The following is a 19,475-nucleotide window of genomic DNA, read 5'->3' as shown; positions in this document are numbered from 1 at the left end:
GTCGAAGACTCGGAAACCATGATTATAAAAAAATATATATTTATCTAATTTTTGTGTGATTTGGGCTTAGATTGGGAGATAAGGCTATTTAAATATGAGCTTCCCGTTTCAATTTTATTGGGCTTGAATTATCCAAAGAACAGCGTCATTCACTCCCCACGCGCACGTTCCGCGAGTAATGCTCACGCGCTAGATTCTCTTGCGTCAGAGTAATATTTTCACTAAATTGATTACTTTTATTTAGCTTCAAACTATATAATATTAATTGATGCTTAAAGGGAAAAAAAAACAATAATATCAACCAAGTAAAAGCAGTTAGCATACCAATTTGCATTATTTTTTTCGCCTTGCAAGTTAACAACAACGATACACTGTTAAAACATCAAGAGAATCACAACATGAGCTCGCTGGTTCCAAGGTGAGGCCTTAGACAAACCCTAACCTCATGCTCTTCCTCCTCTCCTCCTTTTAACTTTGGCACCATAATCTCCAGAACCGGAATCGCCCCGTCGAAATACGCTTCGATCTTTGCATCTTCTGGAATCCGGCTTGGCAACTGCACTTCCCTCACGAACTCCCCGAACGGGCAGTGCTCGGATCTCGGATCCGCCATCTTGAATGTTCGATCCCGTCTCTTGACAAATGGTGCACATGATGTGCTCAAACCCGTTATCTTTACGATCCCACGAGCTATGCTGTTCCTCCACGATACCTTCACGCTGCTCAGATCCACAAAGGGTAAGCTTACGATGATCAGATACGATTCTTGATCTTCGTATATAGTCTTTGCAGCTGTAACCGGACCATTCACGCTCTTCATCACGCCCGTGAATTCGTTTTTCCAGTTCGGTAGCTCCTTAGTATCCATGTTCACGGTCAAACAACATTCTTCTTCGCTGCTTCCTGGCGATAGAAACTCCTTTCTCTTCTTGCTGGCTCCAGCAGATTGATCTGATGAGTCCCCACCATTGCTGTGGAAAGATGGATGAGTTGTCAAGTGTAGCCCCGAGCCGTTGAGCAGCTTCTTCGTATGGGAATTGGGTGCTGCTTTAGTGGCATGAGTTAGCCTATCGAGCAGGAATTCAGAGTTGGGCAGATTTCTCCATGAACTGAAATCACTAGCTTCAGGCAGGATTGTGAAATTCAAGTCACGACCCGTCAGCTCCATCCATCTTTTCTTGTCTTCGTCGCTGAGACATAGCAAGTTCGGCGAAGGGAGAAACTCGATTCCGTGAACACATTGAGGATTGGAGAGCCCACGATAATGCTTTCTCTGCATCCTATGAGACCGGACAAACCCTTTCTCTGCACTAAACGGGAATGGACGTTCACCTTGCCTTGAATGCCCGTTCATGTAACTTCTCAACTGCATTTTCCCGAGAGCATTCTCAGGCCTTTCCTTGAAAACCCACATATAGATATTCTCCATATCGTGCTGGACAAGAAAAACATCAAGCTTGAGGTCGGATTTATCGAACCCAGTAAAGGAACCGCACTTGCTGTCACGCATGACCTTGCACTTGGATTTCTCATTCAAGGCAGGCCGGAAGTAGAAGCTGAAGAAGAACCAGGCACCCCAAATACTATCGCACCGTTTAAAACATTTCTTCGTGATCTTGTTAGGAACCACATTGAGGAAAGTCTCAGTCTCATAAGCCTGCGAGCTAAGCCCAACATCCAAAATGTTATCACAAGAATCTGAGATCCACGCTTGTGAAGGGGAGGAGCTTCGTCCTACCAGCAACGGCAGATTGATATCGGGCGGGTGGTAAAGCGTAATTTGCTGATTACCGTTACCATTTTTAATCTCCAGATCAAGCTCCTCATGAGACGAGGCACTAGAATCCATGGATAAGAGGGTGGAAGGGTGATGATTCTCCATTGGTAAAACGGTAAAAATCGAGCCTTTCATTTCCCAAATCACCTTCCCTTCTTCTCCATCTTGCTTCGTGGGGGTCAATAAGATTGGAAATGGGAGTGCGTCGTATCAATCTCCACAGGATCTCCCTTCCAGGAAAACCCTAGATTTCACAATCAGGAACCGAAATCCACGATTTTCCGATAAACCGGCATCGACAAAACCAAATGAGATCCAAATCCGGATTAAAAGAAATGCCAGAAATCTCTTCAATCTCTACCGGACGGAGAGACAGAAAGAGATTTGAGCGAAGACACTAGAGAAACACAATATCTAATCCTAACCCTAGAATCTCCCGAAACCCCCCAAAAACCGGTGGAAAGTACCGACCCAAACACATCAACCCCATCACGAGAGAAAAAAAAAAATTCCTTATCTCGCAATACCCACGATCCAAAAGGGATAATCACACCAAATTTTCATGAATCAGAACCCTAGAAACTGGGAGAGATCTTTCCCAGAAGAAAGTACCTTTCGGGATAAGCAATGAGAAATGGAGACGAAGAGACAGACCAATTGCATACACAGACCTCGTCCTCCATTTCCACCGTATCAATCAGCAGCTTCTTCACCAGGAGATCAAAGTCATGAGAAATTGAAACCTCCGGTCTGAAATTCTCCGGGACTGTGTGAACGAGAGGTGGTTATGTAAGAGAAAGCTTCGTGAGTCAGCGAGAGAGACGAAACAGCCTGAACTAGATACCACCTGACCGCCCACCCCACTCCCCTCTCTACCGTTAGTTCACGGTGACGGCTCCATGGATTTTTTTTAAAAAAAAAAATCTTTTTTCCCCGTAAATGGAATTAAAACAACATATAGAACCATACAAATTATATAGTTTTGAACAATTATTTCGAGTTTTATTTAGTTAATGTTTTCATTGGATTATTTTTATTTAAACGAATTATTTTATTGCAGTATTTTTTTATTATTAATACATTCATACCGATTTTCGTATCCATAGCCATGGGACAAGACTTTTGGATGTCGGTCATAATTTTGGAACGTGTAAATTCGATCAAATAAAATAAGTTTGACATTTTTTTTTGTTTTAATTGCCCGTTTAAATGAAACACATTGCTTTTTCCATGTAAGGTAATAACGAATAACAAATAAATATATATATATATATTTTGGTTTTGGTTAAAAAAGGATCTATTGGCTTTTTGTCTGCCAATTGCTAGGCGTACTTATCGTGGGGGTGCATGTGCTTATCAAATCCCATCAAATTTAAATAATTCAGCTTTCATTTCCAAATGGAATATGCATTATTGGTTTTATGTTTCCAACTGTCTGGGTCGGTCCAATCCAAAACTACAACACATTTTAAAAAATAAAAAAATAAAAACTTTGAAGTAATTACACGAATTGTCCCACGCAAAGATTTTTCTGCTGTATATTTTTTTTATTTTCTTATGTTTACGTTTAAATGTTTTTTTTTATTTTACACAAATTATATATACCCACTTATTATATTAAAATTTGATTTCTTTTAAAAAAATATATTTAATTTCCAGTAATCAAAAAATTATTTTATATTCAATTCAATTAATATTGTTTTTAAAAATATTATTGATGAGTTTTAAATAAAATTTAGTTCATATATAATCATATCTTGTTCGATTCAATTTGATATTATTTATACAAACTAAAATATTTGCATCATTTAAATAACTTGTAAATCTTTTTAACGCTTATAACGATAATTTATGAGCACATATTGCAATAAGTGAAACGGAGATTATAATTTGATATATGGCCACTTAATGCAAAGAATATTGCAGGAAGATAGAGATTATATTTTATTAGACAAATCAGTATTCGTATTTAACCCTGCCAAATATAATATGGTAAAACGGCCTACCTCGGTTAAGTTCGGATCAGGAGAGTATGTACATTACTTAAATATCATATCTTATGTTGTCTGATATATATATATATATATATATATATTAGTCAGAGGATCAAATGTAATTGTGACAAAAATATCAAATAATTTTTGTTATAATTGATTTTAATTTTTTTTAATCCGGAAATTCATTTTTGAGGTGAATGTCTTTAGGAATTTTTTTTAGTTTGACATATTTGCCTATTTTGATTAAATATCCTAATAATTTATATATGCGCTCGAATATATTAATAAAAAAAAGAGAGAAAAAGATGGGAAATGGGAAAAAAAGATAGGAAGAAGGAATCAAAACGACTTTTTTTTTTATAAAAAAAAAAACTCAATAATAGAGCTGGAGGGTCCATTGAAGTGTCCTAAAAAGATATTGGGAGTTTCCACTTATCACTATCCATATACGATGATGACAACTAAATAAATATATAAATAAATAAATATATAAATACAAAATCCGACTGTCCAAAGTCTCATTTGCAGTTGTAGGAGTCGCCAATATATAATCTAATGATATATATTTTCATCCATCAAACGATTTATGTGTGCTACTTAATGTTATTTTAGACAATTTGCTTTGAATGTAAGTTTATAATTTACATCGAAGTTGAATAATAATGTCAAGGGAATTACCAGGATTTACATATTTTTTTTTTTTGGATATTTTTGAAATTACGAGCCATGTTAGAGATATCAGAAAATTTTATCTAATTAATTTCTATTAATTTGCGAAAATCGACTCTATATAATATATATATATGTATTATATATATATATATATATACGGGGATGGAGCTGAAAGGGCAAGACGTGAGACGTGGAAATCATGCAAATTTGCAAAATACGGTGGAGCATGAATCGCGGAGGTTCGTGGAAATGGGATCCTACACCATTATAGGGAATTATATCGTATAATGTATTGCGAAATTATCGGTCTCTCGTTTTATATTTTTTGGTGGAATATATATATATAATTATATATATATACACACATACATACACACATATAATAAAATTTATCTGTGTATCATTGTGGTTAGATGCGTGGACCGCATGGTGCAAACATATACCGTACTAAAATATCACAGTTTTAAATATATATATATATATATATACATGATATAAAACCAAGAGAAAAGTGAAATGGAAAAACACACTTGTACAAAAAAAAAGTAATTAAATATAATATTTATGTAAAAAGACAACAAATGTCATCTGCAAAAAGTTTTTTTGTTTGTTGAAACATTGGGAAAAAAGTTATGATGTGTGTGTGTGTGTTTTTTTTAATAATAAGCAATTTTATATTCCATTAAAAAAAGTAAAAGTTAGTAAACTACAATTTGTAAAGTTGACTATTCTCATCTGTTGACAACATTTGTGGTAATATTAGTATAGCCATTTGGGTAAACCAAAAAACATATGAAACAAATTAGCTAGATTTATATACATTATCTCATTTGTTTCTTTAAGATGTATTTATACACACACACACACACACACACACATATATATATATATATATATATATATATATTAATTTTGAACTTGATTACTATATATTGACAAATTTATATACAGTTTTCTCATCTAAAAGAATTATAAGCACAAAAAATCTTTAAGTATTCATATTAATAGAAAAATGTAATTGGTTTAAATAGAAGTGGTAACATCATATATATAGACATATATATATATATATATATAGTTTTGCATGATTTGGAAGTTCAGGGGTTCAAATGGGCCGTGTTACTCATTTAGGCTTTATGAGATCCTAGAAGAATTAATAAGCCCAATATAGTTGAAGCCCATTAAGCCCATATTCGTCAGCCCATATACCACAAATAAACGGTGTCGTTTCTGGTAGTGTTTTTGGTTCAAAACGACGTGTTTTGAGCCAGCGGACCGATTCTGTATACCTGGTCGTGTTGTTGATCAGCCGTTTAGCGGGAACGCACAAATTTGTAACATCCCCACTTCTGCTCCTCGAATTGGAGTTCCGAAATCCCTAGATTACTCAAATTCCGCCATTGGAGTCTCCTCCGGTTCGTCACCCATCTCCCTTTGTTTCTAATTTTGTTGAGTTTTAGATGCGATCGCGCTCGCTTTAACCTTTGCACTCTTTGCTGATGTCTCATTGATTCGAGCTGTTTCTGTTTTGGTTTTTATTCTCTGCGTTTCGTTTAGGGCTTCTTGAGCTTGTGCGATATGCTTTACATCTAATTAGGTTTCTGTTTGGCGGAAGCTCGCGATTTTTTTTTTTTTGGTGTTCTGAGAAAGATCACATGGGTGTTTCATAATTCCTAAAAATAGGGGATTGATGGTAAACATATTCAGATGTTTTTTATCTGAATGTTTTATTGCTGCACTGATGGTTATTATGTGTGATTCTGATTATGTGATCATGTTCATCGTTCATCATTCTCACGGAGGCTATATAGACTTGAATAAGGGAATAGCGTTGGTGGGCTATCTACTTACTGCCGCTAGATGTGCTTGTGATATTTTTGGTGCATTGCGTTTGTTTTCAGTTACAAGATATTGGTTCGATGGGGATGAACTTCATCCGATGATGTTGGCTTTTACTGTTGTATTATCTCTGACAGTGTTTCTAATCACTTGTTATCTGTAGAATTATTACAGAAGATACATAGCAGCTGTTGAATTATAGAGATGGACATTGGCTGCTCAGGAGAGAATCATAGTCCTTTTGTCACTCCAAAGAGGCATAACCATTCTTCAACATTGGACAGAACTCCGGGACGAAGGAAGTTAGCACTTGATGATGAAAATGAAAATGGGTCAGTTTATGTTCAACCCCCCAAAGTCTGTCTGATTTTTGCGTGGAGCTAAAAGTTATTTTCCTTTTGCGTTGGGAAAAGGTCAGAGAAGAAAGGACACTCAAGAACTGCTGGAGGAGGACTTCGTCAGTTTAGTGTTATGGGTATGTTATCTTCGCATTTGAACCGTATATACTTTTTATTTCAAATTCCTTGAAATTTTCTTTGCTACATGAAAAAATGGAACACACTAAGCACAACTGAAAGTTTTACTGTTTTAGATATTTAAGTTTTGCTTTGGATTCTGATTCTTGATGGTAATATTAATGAGAATAGCTGATTGTTTTTTCAGTTTGCCAGAAGTTGGAAGCCAAGAAGATAACAACATATAAGGAGGTAATGAATTATTTTCGTCTAAATATATGGATACCAAATACCATGTCAGTTTCATTGAAGAAATGGTGATACTCTTGGTTGCAACCACAGTTTTCTTTAGCTAAGCCAAAGAGTCAAAGACTAGATGGAAAGTAACATTTAATTGAATTAAACTGTTTTGTGTCCAGAACATTTCATTAACATCAATCGAACCTTATATTTCGGGAACAAGCAGTTATTTCAAATAAAACCCCTGGATCTGGCTGTAGAGCCCTTCCTAGATCATGCGTCCGATTAGGAGTCTGCCCTTTGAGTTCTGTGTTAAAACATTAATTTTTTTTTCCCTGCTTGATCATCAACAATGAAAATCTGTGATTGAGATTTTTTTCTTGTGATTCCAGGTTGCAGATGAGATTATTTCGGATTTTGCCACAACACAGAATGACACACTGGGATCTTCAGAAGAGGTAAAGCATGATATGAAACATGACATTATATTTCTGCATTGTCAGGAGGAATATAAATCTTCTTTTTGTTTTTACAATTTATTAGTTCAACGAGAAGAATATAAGGCGGCGAGTCTATGATGCACTCAATGTTTTCATGGCGTTGGATATCATTGCAAGGGACAAAAAGGAAATCCGATGGAAAGGACTTCCTATTACCCGCAAAAAGGATGTGGGAGAAGTAAATGTATCTACCCCAGCACACACTCTTCATTTCCTTCTGTTACTACCATCTTGTCTTCCTTTGTCAATGCCTTCTGTGTCCGATATATGAATTTGCAGGCTGAACGGACTAAACTCGTGAACAGTGTCCAAAAGAAGGCTGCTTACCTTAAAGAGTTGGAAGAAAAGGTACTTCTATTTTGTCGTGTTTCTTATATCTTTTTTCATGAGAATTATGGAACTCCATAGTGATGTTTCAACTCTCAATATGCATTGCAATTTGCGAGGCAAAATCATAGCGACAAATTTCGTCAGGTTTCCTGGAACTAGTAATTGCCTGCGTGTATTTTTTTTTTTTCAACGCTCACTTGTTTCAACTTTCCAAGAGCATGTGTCGAATCTAATCTTGAGAAGCATTCATATATCATTCTACAGGTCGCTTGAATAATTTTCCATTAACCCGACTGTCTTAATGAAATGTTACCATCTTTCCAGTCTTGTTTAAACATTTACGGAATGTCTCAGGTCTTGGGTCTTCAAAATCTTACGTCAAGAAATCAGCAGGTGTTTGAGAAGTCTAAATGCCATACAGAAGGATTTACTTTGCCATTCATCCTAGTCCAGGTACACGAATTTCCCTGGTGGCATATCCTTTTGATCTCATAGTGCAATTTTATGTTCTTTGTCGTAGTGCTTAATTGTCAAAGAAATATGACATTCTTGACGCAATGAAATGTATACGCCCTTCATCTCCTCTTCTCAAATCTTCTTCAGACAAGTCCTCATGCAACTGTTGAAGTCGAGATCTCAGAGGATATGCAACTGGTGCACTTTGACTTCAATAGGTAAGGACTTCCTAACCAATTCACATCGAACCCCCGATTCAAACTCTCTTAAAATATACGAAATTTAAGGTTTGCTGAATCGAGTTCTATGGTTTCTGCAGCACGCCCTTCACATTGCACGACGATGCTTACATTCTGAAACTGATGCACCAACAGAAGCTGCAGCCAAATGCAAATCACCATACTTCTCAGCATTCCTCTGCTCTTTCTTCCTCCAGCTCTTGTGTTGTCTCTGGAACGACCGGCCCCGTCGTCTGGAACACCAATTCCACCACCACCCGCTGAGTAAAATCCGAATATCCGACTCTTTTTTTCGCTCTCTTGGTCTGTGGAAACATACAGGAATCAATTTGTTATGCTATCTATACATCTGGGTTAGTGTTTTAGAATAGGAAGTGGAGACTCTGGTAGTTGATCCTGTTTGGAGAGACTGTAAATGAACAATTCATTGGTAAAAAATGTCTATTTAGATTTCGGTTTAGGGTCTCCCTTACCATTTGTCGTCTTCTAAATCACCAACTCTCTGCACTCGCCTATGGAGACGTTGGGGCGTTTAATTAAATATACTTCGACTGAAGCCAGTGAGTGTACTTCAACAGTAATAATAATATTATAGTAAATAGGCAATGTGGACCGTTTGCTTCGGTCACTCCTCAACCCTTACGACAGCATTATAAAGTAGATTGGTCAAAATAGATTCCAAATATCCCATTAGACACAATGAAGAACTGCGGTTCATTCAGGTCCATATCTCACAAGAAAGGATTCAAGTAGAAAATCTCCAAGGGAACATTCATTCATCAAAATTCTCAAGCAAACATTTCTACCAAAACAAACTCGAATCACTTCTTCTTCTCGGAGACTCCACCAGCCCTGCACGAATGTTCAACCAAACATCAGTTTACATCCTTATCTAGCTTCAGACTCTTCAATCATAGCTTAAAACATAGGCTATGTTCTATTCAATTCTTCCGCAAATTCAACATTATGATTTGCTCTATATTCGCAAGCTATATAGTGTGAAGAGACCCCAAAAAAGCTGACCTCATCTTGCGGAGGACATTGGACATCTCTTCTCTCTTCCTCTTGGCTCTCTTGTGAGTACCCAACTTTCTCTTGGCGACCTTTAGGGCACGCTTGTCCTTTCCGACCTTCAAAAGCTCGGTGATTCTCTTCTCATAAGGAGCAAAACCTGCAACTTCCCTTATGAGGCTCCTAATAAAGAGAGTCCTCTTGCTTGTTTTCTGCATCACAGTAGCCCTCATCAGTAAACAATTGGGTAGGTTTCATAAACCCAAGAAAATATATGCAACAAAGGCCTCTAATACTTCAACAACAGTTGCTGAGCTCCATGCCACTTACAAAGATAGGTTGATACAATCAATCCTCTCACATATAGGATTAAGCAGGAAAACAGATAAAAGATTTTGAAACGAAAATGTAAAACCGCACGATCAGAGCATAGAGTTTCATGAACTCACTGACATGCTACCAATGTATGATTGAGATTTGCAAAAAAACTATGACACAACTCGGCAAGCAGCAGCAATGGCTTAAAAACCATAAATTAATTAACATGTATAGTTCAACTTTCCGTAATAGCACAAGAAATCAGCAAAGACCATCCAATTTACACAAACATTTAAACTTAAATACTGAACCAAATAAAGGAAAATCAGGGCATACCCCTTTGCGGTCAGATGGGCGAGGTGGCAGCTCTCGCTTGGTAACAATGTGTCCTTTATTCAACCCGACAAACAAGCCACTCTTGGCTTGTGCTGCGGCCATTTTTCTGCAAATACAGATAATACTACAATATTAACAACAGCATAAGGGCAAAGTTTTATCTTCTAATCTCAAATGTCGCTCTCAATCGATGCCACACGAGACAAGAAGACCGAATCAACTAAGAACAGAACACGAGTTCCTGGTAAAGCTACATCAGTTGAAGGAAAAATGTGCTATGGGCAGATACTAGAATGATTTTGGATGATCATCTACTCAGTCTTAAGTTCTTTCAACACTGTATAATTCCATTCACGAGAGCACATGACAAAATACGATATACTAGCATCCCCGTACACATCAACAGAACAACAATCGGACCATTTAGCTACGCAAATTCGATAAATTTTAAGCTCGGTACACGAAACCCTAACCAAAAACCATCGAACGATTTGAAATCGGAGCAGAAAAATCGATCCAATCACTCATCCATCAACAACAAGGAGGAAAATCCATATATAAGAAATTACCTAGGAAAAATGAGTTTGAATCTCCCAAACTCCGATTTGCGCCGAAAGGAGAGATGAAGGGGAGAGAGAGAGATCACTGGGAAAAATCTCAAAGTGGCGATATTTTATAAATCACAGACGAGAAGCCCGTTTAGGGTTTTAGCAATTCTCCTCTGGTGTTATATGGTTTTCCAATTCTACCCCTGCATTCTCTTATCACCTTGCTATGAACCCTAAGACCTAAAACGACGTAGTTTGAAGTAACCGGATAGCCAATTTGGGCCATGTAAGCTCATGGGCTTAAAACATTACACTCATCATATGTTGGGCTTTTGTTTCCTTACAATTTTTTTTTTCCAATCATAGATATATATTTTATAACCATCGACCCTAATTTTGGAATTTGAATGTATCACACAAATAAATATTTCAAAAGTAAAAAAAAAAATAATATCTAAGTTCATTTTATTTTTTACAACGATTTGATTTGTAATCTATGAGAGTGAACCAAGTGGAATCTCATTAAACCTACTAGCGTACGATTTAATTACACCAACGTTCGATTTTCTAATTCCGTTTTGTTCTTATAATTATAATTAAGCTCAACTAAAGACCACAAAACAATGTTATGATTCATGGAGGATGCGACCGCCCGTTATATGCCCGTCCCTAATAACATCGTACACAAAAAAAAAAATTCCAAAACTTTGGAATGTTCAATCAATTCGCATAAAGATCGAAACATCAGATTTCTCGACTTGTTACGACATAAAAATAAATTAGTTTCATAAAAAAATGTCGTTTCTCAATGAGCTCGTCTTTCGGCTTGGAGGAAATGACGAAGAGAACGCGGAGTGATGATAACGCTGCCACTGTTGTTGCGAGACACGGCATCGGTTGTTATCTTTGAACAGAGAGAGAAAATCCAAGGCTTGTTGTATGGCTTGAGATTCCTTCTAGAAGATTCTGTTCTTGTTCTTGTCGATCTTCTGGAAAGTCGTAGAATGTTTGATACGCCGAGTAGGCTTCCCAGTGTCATGCTGCTTCTGTCGTGGAGGAAGGACCCATTTGACTGAATTTCCAAAAGAAAAAACCCAACAAAAATAGTGAATTGAGGTTGTAAATACAATAAGTGACAGTGTAATGTTTTTTTTCTTTTGATAATAAGGATTTTTACTGTGTTTCGGTAAGTGCGGAGATAGTCTTTAGTTACGCAATTAACTGCGCTATCTTTTTCCATTAATAGAATCGATCTCATGATCTCGAAATGACTTTATCACAAAAGTGGAATGAAAACGTGCCCTTTTCAGGCATTAAAGAGCATCCAATAGGTTCGTGTTCTTTTTGTAGTCTTCTCATTCGACAATGACACTATTCTAACGTAAACCTTTAAAAAGAATCACGCCAAAACAAATTAATAAAAAAACAAAAGAACGAGAAAAAAAGATAATAAGTATATATATAAATATTGCATATGTGTATGAGTGTATGTAGAGGCTGACCTGGGAATCAAGATCAGAGGAAGAGAGGTGAGTGGAAGGAGAGAGAAGAGAGCTGGAGGAGAGAGAAGGAGAGAAGGGTTGATGATTGTTTCCGTTTATGATTCCTCCTCCAATTCTACCATTCGCCGTTCTCATCAGTCCCAGCGGCCATCCTTCCCCCACCTGCTCCCTCTCGCAACCACATTTACGCACACATTACACTTCTTTTACACACACACACGAGCACATATATATGTGTATAGATGTATGTGTGAAGATTATCCTATTGCGTTGGAGAAGTGTTTATTACCTGGTGAGTCATGGCTGGAGATTTTTTTGCAAGGAGAGGTTTGGCTCTTGAACTTGGGAATAAAGAGAGAGAGAGAGAGAGTGTGTGTATATATACATACATGCGTACATGTGGAAAAATGAACTTGGCTAGGAGTGCCCCATACTGTACAAAAGGTACACTCACTACATTTGTTTTTGGGGCTTGAATTTTTTTTAATTTAGAAATTCATTGAGACTTTTACCAGATGAATACCCTTTTTCAATTCGAGATTTGAACCTGGGTTAAAAATGAGTTTTACTCTTTTCGTTATGAGATGAGCCATCCAATCTTGATTCTTGGATACGGGTCGAGAAATAATCAAATCCAAAAACGATGATTTATTGATCTTAAATTCTTAATCATAGACTTTATATTCATGTTACTAAGAAGTCCGGCTGATTCGTATCAAGTATACATAACATATAATACTTATTTTTTTAACGAATCAAAGATTTTTACCAAATCTAGAGAAATAAAGGGTGAAAATTTTGCCATCTATTCCAACCTTAAAGAAACTAAAAGATCATATATCGAAGAGATGGTACCGTTAATCAAAGAGGGACCATAAATGTGAAACGGAAGAAGAAGAAAAGGGTGGTAATGGGTTTGGCAATGGACAGAGACAAGCTGTGTCGTCCTGTCCTGTACCTCGAGACCGACACTTTTTCTCCTTTTTTTTTCGGACCACACCCATCACAAACTCCATTTGGCCATGAATCATGATCCAGATCCCTGTCCTAAACCCACTTCTCCATTTTCTCTTTCTTTTTATTTTCCCAAAAATATTCAACAAAATTTTATAAAAATACACATAAAGACGTGAAAAGTAAAAAAAGCACGACCCCCACCCCTATTCATCGAATAAATCATGCGGTCCCATACTTCCCCCCTCTCTCTCCCTTTTTTCCTTTTTAGACCAATTCAAAATCTAACTATTACCAGGAAATTTCTCTGACATAACCTCCACAGTCTTATTACACTGTAAACCGCATGCTTCAATCAAGCATGTGTATGAAAAGTGAAAGTGAAACCTAATCAAATCTAAACCAAAACAGATCGAACACTACATTACTATGAAAATATTATAATATAATATATCTTTATACCATAATTTGGTTTAGAGCAAAGAGGTTACAAATACTTGAAACCGACCTAAAACGGTCATATACTCTAATACTGAAACAGAATAGATATGGCTTGCAACATAACAGGATCCCACGGCGATAATCAAATTCCATTAAAACAACATCCAGATGTATTCATCCTTCCTTAAGATGACGTATAGAAGTTGACTAGGCAGGGGTTCGTGAAATCACACTACATTTTCTCTGACACTTCTACAGTGTGCAGTCCCAATTTAACGAACCACGATATGAAAACCCGCCTGATGCATTTGGGAAATGTGATTAGAGGAAGGGTACATACCTTTCCCTTTTTTTGGGTATTATTTCCTCCAAAGTTTTTGGAACCATCTTCAGGTTTGGGTATGGTTAAGAGTAGTTTTTTGCTTGGTACTGATAAGTCGGGAAACAAATGTTAGACACATTGAAGTGTCAGGTCACCGAGGGAACTGGCTCGAGCCTGGTCGATATTCTCCTATTCCCAGAAGGTCCTACAAAGAAAGAGTTTCGAGAGGTCATTAAGTGTTAACTAGTAATTTCCTTTTATCTAGCGGAGAACTGCCATAGCTGCAAGCGTTTTAAACATTTGCAGTCCGAATTACAAGTTCCTGAGAAGTTCATGTGCTTCAATAGCTTGAATAAAAAAGATTCAATATATGAGTCACAAGATCGTGGTCTACCGATCTATTATCTATCAGATGCTAAATTTACCAGAAAAAAAATTGCAAGGTCATCCAGATCAATGACACTGCAAGTGACAAAAATCAGTTTCATGAAGGTATATGTTAGCAAATCTCATATTTGGTTAACATGAATAGAGTTTTCTGGAGATCAAAAGGCTCTCTTAACAAGCCCCTTTAATTACATCTACCTAACAGAGATGACAGAAGAAAATTGAAATTCCTGGAGACCTAGAGAACCAATCGATGGCAAATCCTAGTTGCAGGGCCTCAACTGTTTTGTGCGATGTAAGGCTATGATATCTATATATTTTTGTTAGAAAACTCTCTACAACAATATTTCAGTCAATGATTCAATAAGCTTCTTATCCTACCAAAGACTCATCATGCTGATGGTTTTAGATATAAGAAAGGAAGTATAATTTTGTCATTGATATAACAACCTGTGATGAAGCCACGGAAGAGGAAGTATACCTGGCAAGCCCTGTTCTTGGCTCGTGTCTCTGCTGTGCTGGGGATATCATGATTTGGTTTCATAAATCTCTTCTCACGTCGCTCACATGAGCCCCATCCATCAGCGAACCTTCCTCCGCTGAAATCCAGAAAGAGAAGATGTAAAACAAAAAGTTCATACTACAAGACCTGTGGGCTCAAGACATTACATAGGCTTGAAGGAAAGAAAATACTGCATGTGGGCTCGAACGATGAATTCAGCACGCTGGACATTTTTGTTGTCATCGAACTCAATGGTCTTGTCTCTTATCTCATATGACACATTGAAGTAAAAAGATATTTTCCTCCAACCTACACATTCCATATAATTCGACATTAAATCAATTATCTCATAACAAGCTATAAACTAATGGTTAACTAGAAACAGAAAAGCAAGCATCTGCTTCACCTGACTTTTTAATGTACATGTTCCCGGAGATTGCAGTGTAGTCAGATTTCTCTAAAATCTGTAAGATTAATAAGACCATGTTATCATGTCACAAAATCAGACCAAGGAAACAAAAACGTTTATAGGAACACATCGGTGGACGATAAATATACATTATACAAGAAATTCAACTTCGCAGAAACATTAGCACAATTTTCTTGAGGATTTACAAGGAATGACTACACACAACACAACCCTCAGCCCCAAACATTAATCATGGTATTGATGCAAGTAGAACTTTTTTCGAATAAAAAGCATGGCCCGAATTCTAAGTCTCTAACACTGCCCTAATGAAGTTTATGCTTGTATAAGCGTTTTAGCAGCAAACAGAAGCACATACACACACAGACACGCGCTCTCTTCCTGTGTTGCAGTGGAGCGAATATTAGCAAAACAGCCTAAATTTAGCTCATTTTGATCTTCAAGTTTCTCCTGCTATTCACTTGAACACTACTTACTGAATCACTGATACACACACACATGACCGAGAAAGGATGTCATAAACAAGGTGTACTAATAAATACAGATTGAGCAATCTCACATTTTATCCAGCACCTTCAAGGCCCTAACTCTACCAATATCAAAAGGAACAAGGATGGATGCTAACATCTCTCATCTAAGAAATTTGATTATTGTTCAGAAACTTCCAAATCTCATAGCAATTCCACGGCGTATAGCAAATATAAGCATATAAAAGGCAAAGAGGAAATCTGAGATACCGCCGTGGCTGTATTCTGAAACTCCTTGAACAAAGCAACCGAAGGAAATCTACCGGACAAACTATGCCGCATCTCATTCACTGCGTCGTTATGCACGGAGCCTGACGGCGGAGAAACGTTCGTACATGTCGATAACCTACCAACCTCCGGCGACAAGTAACTCTCCGGTGAAGAAAACGCAGTTGCCTGAAACTTCGGAGTCGAAGCCCTGTGTGTTGACTTAACCAGAGCCAAATGACTCTCGCTCTTTATCTCAGACACGGCGCAGGATCTGGCCATCTTGTTCGGACGCGGCGATTCCTCGACGTGGTGGAGGCGGCGACCAGAGCTAGGGTTAGGATTAGAAAGGAGCTTAGACGGAGGAGAAGGATGAGAGACCGGAGTCGGAGGCGAATTGTAGTTGGGATATCCAACGGCGAGGGATTTCGGAGGTTTTCCTGCGGCGGCGGAGACAGAGACGGTGAGTGAGTGGGACGCGGCGGCGGAGTCGATCACCGCCCACAAATCAGCGTCGTCGAGGTCTCTGTCATCGAAGGTGTAGGAGGAGACCAGCGACGGCGACGGAGATGCCATGGAGGAAGAATCCCCTGCCGATCGTTTCTTCGAAATCTGAAAATTAGATCTTCGACTTTCCCCAATTTTAGGCGGCAACTTACAAATTCAAATTCTCACAAACTTTCCTAACCATTTAGAGGCTTTAACATGTACCTGTAACTATACAAATTTGAATCACAATCTAAAAATATAATCCTAATTAAACTGCATAATATAAAAGAACAATTGATATAATATTTTAAAAATTGAAAACCGATTATCTAATATAACAGAAAAAACTATTTTTTTAAAATTAAACATTTTTATCATTAAAAATCAAATCTAAATCCTAACGAATCTAATAAAAATAGAATGAAAACATTTTTAAAACGAAAAACCAAACACGAATATAACCGAATCAAAAACCATAATGTAAATTTCTAATTTAAAAAGGGCTATACAAAATCTTCTATCAACTATTACTTTGGTTGATCTACCGAATTGTGTAGTCATGAAGTGGAGTAAGAAAACAGAGAGCCCTGACGGCTGACTCGTCGGGGAACTCCGAAGTTCTGATAAGCTCGGATTTGGCCGGTAACCGTAGCGGTCACTATCACCATTCCCCAAGCCGTGGGCTGTACGGAATGTGACCCGTGTCCTCCACTTCCGTCGAACCATGACCATGACGACAGCCGAGACGATATAGACGATGATGACGACGATGACAACGACTCTCCATTGTTGTTTTCTGCCTCATTACACGACATCTCTGTATCCGTTTCCTCGCCTTCAGTGTTTTTGTCGTTGTTTTTCTTCGGGAGTGGCGGGAGGCCGGCGGGTTTTTTACCGTTCCGTCCGACAGGCGGTGGTTCGCCTTTTACGACGCCGTTCCATGGGACTGCTACTGAGACGTCCTTGCAAGCGAAGCTTTCGTATGAAGATGAGGTTGGAACGGTGGTTGTTGCTCTTCTGCTGATAATTCCTGGTCGTCGTTCTTCGTGTTTCCAGACATAAACCTGAGCATCTTCACTTGCGGAAACTATGTGTTTGGCATCTTGAGTGTAATAAGCCGCGATCTGGCTGCTCGTGTTTCTGAAACCTGACACATATTAAAAGGGAGATAAATTTCTGTTGGTCATATGGTAAAATCTTGCAAATTCTGATCAGAGGGGTTTCGTAAGGTGCCTTTGAATTTGTGAGTGAGTTCAGTCCCGTTCAAAATCCGAATGCGGGAATCAGCCGAAGTAACGAGAACTTCTGATGGGTTAATTGGGGAAAACTGTTTCATAAAAAATTCTAAAGTCTGGTTACAATCTTTAATGCTGGAGCTGGTGAAGAAGTTAGATGAGAAACTTGGGGAGAAAGATGAGAGCAAAACCTGGAATCCCGTGATCTTTTTAGCTTGAGCTTTCTTCTTGTATTGCATGTCAATCTGGTTCGTTTGTTCTAATTTGCATTCTGTCCATCGGATCAAAGCGCTAGCTCGTGATTATATGAAGAATTTGAGCCCCGAAATGAAGTTATGAACTAGAAATAACCAAATAAGGATAAGTCTTGGTCATACCTTCTGCACTGTATAGCCGGCAGTTCCCTTTGTGTGAACCAACAAATGCAGCCTTCACTCGTAACCAAAAGAAGATGCAGATTAAAAAAAAACTCCAGCTTGTTGAATCAGATTCCTGCAAAATGCAAGAAAACGGTACCTGGCCGTCGGGAGCATAGCAGACTGCAGTAACCATTTCGTTGATATCACTCCACTCCACGACCTGACGATTGGGTATGTTCCATATTCGAACCTTGCCATCAAGGGAGCCACTGATGAAATAATCTTCATCCAATGGATTGAACTGTATGCAAGTCACTGTGATTAAAAAAAAGGTGCTGACATCAACTGTTTTCGATTTACTTTGATTAAGACAGTTTTCAAGTGGGGAGCACTTACCATAGTCATTGTGTGCAAACAGCTTCAGACAGCTTTGAGTTTCGATATCCCATAACCGTACAGTTTTGTCCATAGAGGACGAAAGCAATTGCTGAAGAAGTTTTGCAAGAGTAAACCACTACACTGATGGAAAGGGAGAAGCACTGACTATTTTTACGTTACAGACAGCGAAAGAGAAGAGGATCTAACCTGCGAACGTGACCAGGACAAGTCCAAAACATCATCCAAGTGACCAGAAAGAGAGCATATAGGTTTATCCGACAATGAGAAAACGGTTTCAGGAACATGGACATACTCTGGGATTTGACTCCCTTTCTTGGCTGCTGAATTTTTCCCTTTCTTCTTCTTCTTCTTCTCTGATGGCAGTGTCAAAACATCTTCGGCAGCAGGGGATCTATCGAGTAAACCAGACATGGAAGGATGAAGAGGTGTCAAATTTCCTTCATTCATGGACATAATTTCACAATCCTGTACCTCCCACACTAGCACTGTTCGATCCTCCCCTGCACTCGCCAACCAATGCGCATCTAAACTGAACTTCATTGTCCAAATTGCTCCCTTGTGAGCTTGAATATCCTGGGACATATGCAAGGCACTTAGCTCTTTATGCGAATATCCTGACTGTCTCACTTTCACCCATTGATTCGACTGGTCACTGCTCTTAGCATGTTTCTGGTCTGTTTCTTTGGGGCTGTTGGGGCCATTGGCATTTCCATTTGGTTCCTTCTCTGAAACCCTCAAGCTCATAGAATGAGCAACATCCTTTATGTTCTTCAAAAGAGCAGCCCCTGTCTTCTTACTTATCCTTAAGCTCTTTGACACATATGAATTGATTTTACTCGAATCAATGCTCGACGTTACGTTTTCTCGCCGCATAAGCTCCTTAACAGCCGGCGAATACCCAACACTCTTCTCGAATTCTTCCATTGTCAATTGTTTACCGGTTTGCAGATCGCTGAGTCGATTCCACATACCATTCTCGCCAGACTCCTTCACCACAAACTCTTTC

General features: G+C 38.2%; 6 protein-coding genes across 8 annotated transcripts in view; 1 reads left to right on the top strand and 5 right to left on the bottom strand.

Annotated features, from left to right (window-relative positions):
• Window positions 1–278: 278 nt before the first annotated feature.
• Window positions 279–2,601, bottom strand: LOC104816282. The gene is made up of 2 exons (XM_010545016.2): window positions 2,390–2,601; window positions 279–2,021 (listed from the first exon to the last, which is right to left on the bottom strand). The coding sequence occupies exon 2, from the start codon at window positions 1,910–1,912 to the stop codon at window positions 392–394; it is 1,521 nt and encodes a 506-aa protein (XP_010543318.1). The 5' UTR covers window positions 1,913–2,021; window positions 2,390–2,601; the 3' UTR covers window positions 279–391.
• A 3,148-nt stretch (window positions 2,602–5,749) lies between these two features.
• LOC104816281 (transcription factor-like protein DPA) lies at window positions 5,750–8,965 on the top strand. Of its 2 annotated transcripts, none has more exons than XM_010545015.1 (10): window positions 5,750–5,861; window positions 6,460–6,617; window positions 6,699–6,760; window positions 6,949–6,992; window positions 7,373–7,438; window positions 7,524–7,664; window positions 7,760–7,828; window positions 8,165–8,263; window positions 8,414–8,484; window positions 8,586–8,965. In XM_010545015.1, the coding sequence occupies exons 2-10, from the start codon at window positions 6,490–6,492 to the stop codon at window positions 8,767–8,769; spliced, it is 864 nt and encodes a 287-aa protein (XP_010543317.1). In that variant the 5' UTR covers window positions 5,750–5,861; window positions 6,460–6,489; the 3' UTR covers window positions 8,770–8,965. The 2 variants fall into 2 exon arrangements, with proteins under 2 accessions (XP_010543317.1, XP_010543316.1); XM_010545014.1 differs by having other exon boundaries at window positions 6,449–6,617.
• Window positions 8,966–9,152: 187 nt separating this feature from the next.
• Window positions 9,153–10,868, bottom strand: LOC104816279 (60S ribosomal protein L36-3). Its single transcript, XM_010545013.2, has 4 exons — window positions 10,740–10,868; window positions 10,171–10,276; window positions 9,529–9,728; window positions 9,153–9,357 (listed from the first exon to the last, which is right to left on the bottom strand). The coding sequence occupies exons 2-4, from the start codon at window positions 10,270–10,272 to the stop codon at window positions 9,327–9,329; spliced, it is 333 nt and encodes a 110-aa protein (XP_010543315.1). The 5' UTR covers window positions 10,273–10,276; window positions 10,740–10,868; the 3' UTR covers window positions 9,153–9,326.
• A 536-nt stretch (window positions 10,869–11,404) lies between these two features.
• LOC104816278 (uncharacterized protein At3g17950) lies at window positions 11,405–12,590 on the bottom strand. Its single transcript, XM_010545012.2, has 3 exons — window positions 12,510–12,590; window positions 12,221–12,382; window positions 11,405–11,790 (listed from the first exon to the last, which is right to left on the bottom strand). Exons 1-3 carry the CDS (start codon window positions 12,519–12,521, stop codon window positions 11,524–11,526), a joined length of 441 nt encoding a protein of 146 aa, XP_010543314.1. The 5' UTR covers window positions 12,522–12,590; the 3' UTR covers window positions 11,405–11,523.
• Window positions 12,591–13,602: 1,012 nt separating this feature from the next.
• On the bottom strand, window positions 13,603–16,664 carry LOC104816277. 2 transcript variants are annotated; one of them, XM_010545010.2, is made up of 5 exons: window positions 15,991–16,664; window positions 15,233–15,290; window positions 14,994–15,135; window positions 14,806–14,923; window positions 13,603–14,142 (listed from the first exon to the last, which is right to left on the bottom strand). In XM_010545010.2, exons 1-5 carry the CDS (start codon window positions 16,561–16,563, stop codon window positions 14,089–14,091), a joined length of 945 nt encoding a protein of 314 aa, XP_010543312.1. In that variant the 5' UTR covers window positions 16,564–16,664; the 3' UTR covers window positions 13,603–14,088. The 2 variants fall into 2 exon arrangements, with proteins under 2 accessions (XP_010543312.1, XP_010543313.1); XM_010545011.2 differs by having other exon boundaries at window positions 15,018–15,135; window positions 15,991–16,662.
• Window positions 16,665–16,886: 222 nt separating this feature from the next.
• The window catches only part of LOC104816276 (WD repeat-containing protein 44), a 3,466-nt gene continuing 877 nt past the window's right edge, over window positions 16,887–19,475 (bottom strand). Inside the window, exons 2-8 of the mRNA XM_019202887.1 lie at window positions 18,656–19,471; window positions 18,467–18,557; window positions 18,228–18,385; window positions 18,089–18,140; window positions 17,903–17,982; window positions 17,710–17,803; window positions 16,887–17,623 (exon numbers count right to left, since the gene is read on the bottom strand). Coding sequence (XP_019058432.1) covers window positions 17,034–17,623; window positions 17,710–17,803; window positions 17,903–17,982; window positions 18,089–18,140; window positions 18,228–18,385; window positions 18,467–18,557; window positions 18,656–19,471 — 1,881 coding nt within the window. The 3' untranslated portion in view covers window positions 16,887–17,033. The remainder of the gene's footprint in view (window positions 17,624–17,709; window positions 17,804–17,902; window positions 17,983–18,088; window positions 18,141–18,227; window positions 18,386–18,466; window positions 18,558–18,655; window positions 19,472–19,475) is intronic.

Source organism: Tarenaya hassleriana, unplaced genomic scaffold, assembly GCF_000463585.1.
Source record: "Tarenaya hassleriana unplaced genomic scaffold, ASM46358v1 Cleome25, whole genome shotgun sequence".
NCBI lineage: Eukaryota > Viridiplantae > Streptophyta > Magnoliopsida > Brassicales > Cleomaceae > Tarenaya > Tarenaya hassleriana.
This window is presented reverse-complemented; position numbering and strand designations above follow the sequence as displayed.

Excerpts from the sequence above, each read along its gene's own strand:
- LOC104816277 (XM_010545010.2), bottom strand. The coding sequence starts at position 16,563 with ATGGCATCTCCGTCGCCGTCGCTGGTCTCCTCCTACACCTTCGATGAC. Across the intron at positions 14,924-14,993 it reads TTTCTTTCCTTCAAGCCTAT|CGGAGGAAGGTTCGCTGATG; the intron begins GTAATGTCTTGA and ends TCTGGATTTCAG. Across the intron at positions 14,143-14,805 it reads CCAAGAACAGGGCTTGCCAG|GACCTTCTGGGAATAGGAGA; the intron begins GTATACTTCCTC and ends CTTTCTTTGTAG.
- LOC104816282 (XM_010545016.2), bottom strand. The coding sequence starts at position 1,912 with ATGAAAGGCTCGATTTTTACCGTTTTACCAATGGAGAATCATCACCCT.
- LOC104816279 (XM_010545013.2), bottom strand. The coding sequence starts at position 10,272 with ATGGCCGCAGCACAAGCCAAGAGTGGCTTGTTTGTCGGGTTGAATAAA. Across the intron at positions 9,729-10,170 it reads GCCCATCTGACCGCAAAGGG|AAAACAAGCAAGAGGACTCT; the intron begins GTATGCCCTGAT and ends ACTGTGATGCAG. Across the intron at positions 9,358-9,528 it reads AATGTCCTCCGCAAGATGAG|GGCTGGTGGAGTCTCCGAGA; the intron begins GTCAGCTTTTTT and ends ACATTCGTGCAG.
- LOC104816278 (XM_010545012.2), bottom strand. Across the intron at positions 11,791-12,220 it reads CCTCTGATCTTGATTCCCAG|TCAAATGGGTCCTTCCTCCA; the intron begins GTCAGCCTCTAC and ends TTGGAAATTCAG.
- LOC104816281 (XM_010545015.1), top strand. The coding sequence starts at position 6,490 with ATGGACATTGGCTGCTCAGGAGAGAATCATAGTCCTTTTGTCACTCCA. Across the intron at positions 6,761-6,948 it reads TCGTCAGTTTAGTGTTATGG|TTTGCCAGAAGTTGGAAGCC; the intron begins GTATGTTATCTT and ends TTGTTTTTTCAG. Across the intron at positions 7,829-8,164 it reads TTAAAGAGTTGGAAGAAAAG|GTCTTGGGTCTTCAAAATCT; the intron begins GTACTTCTATTT and ends GGAATGTCTCAG.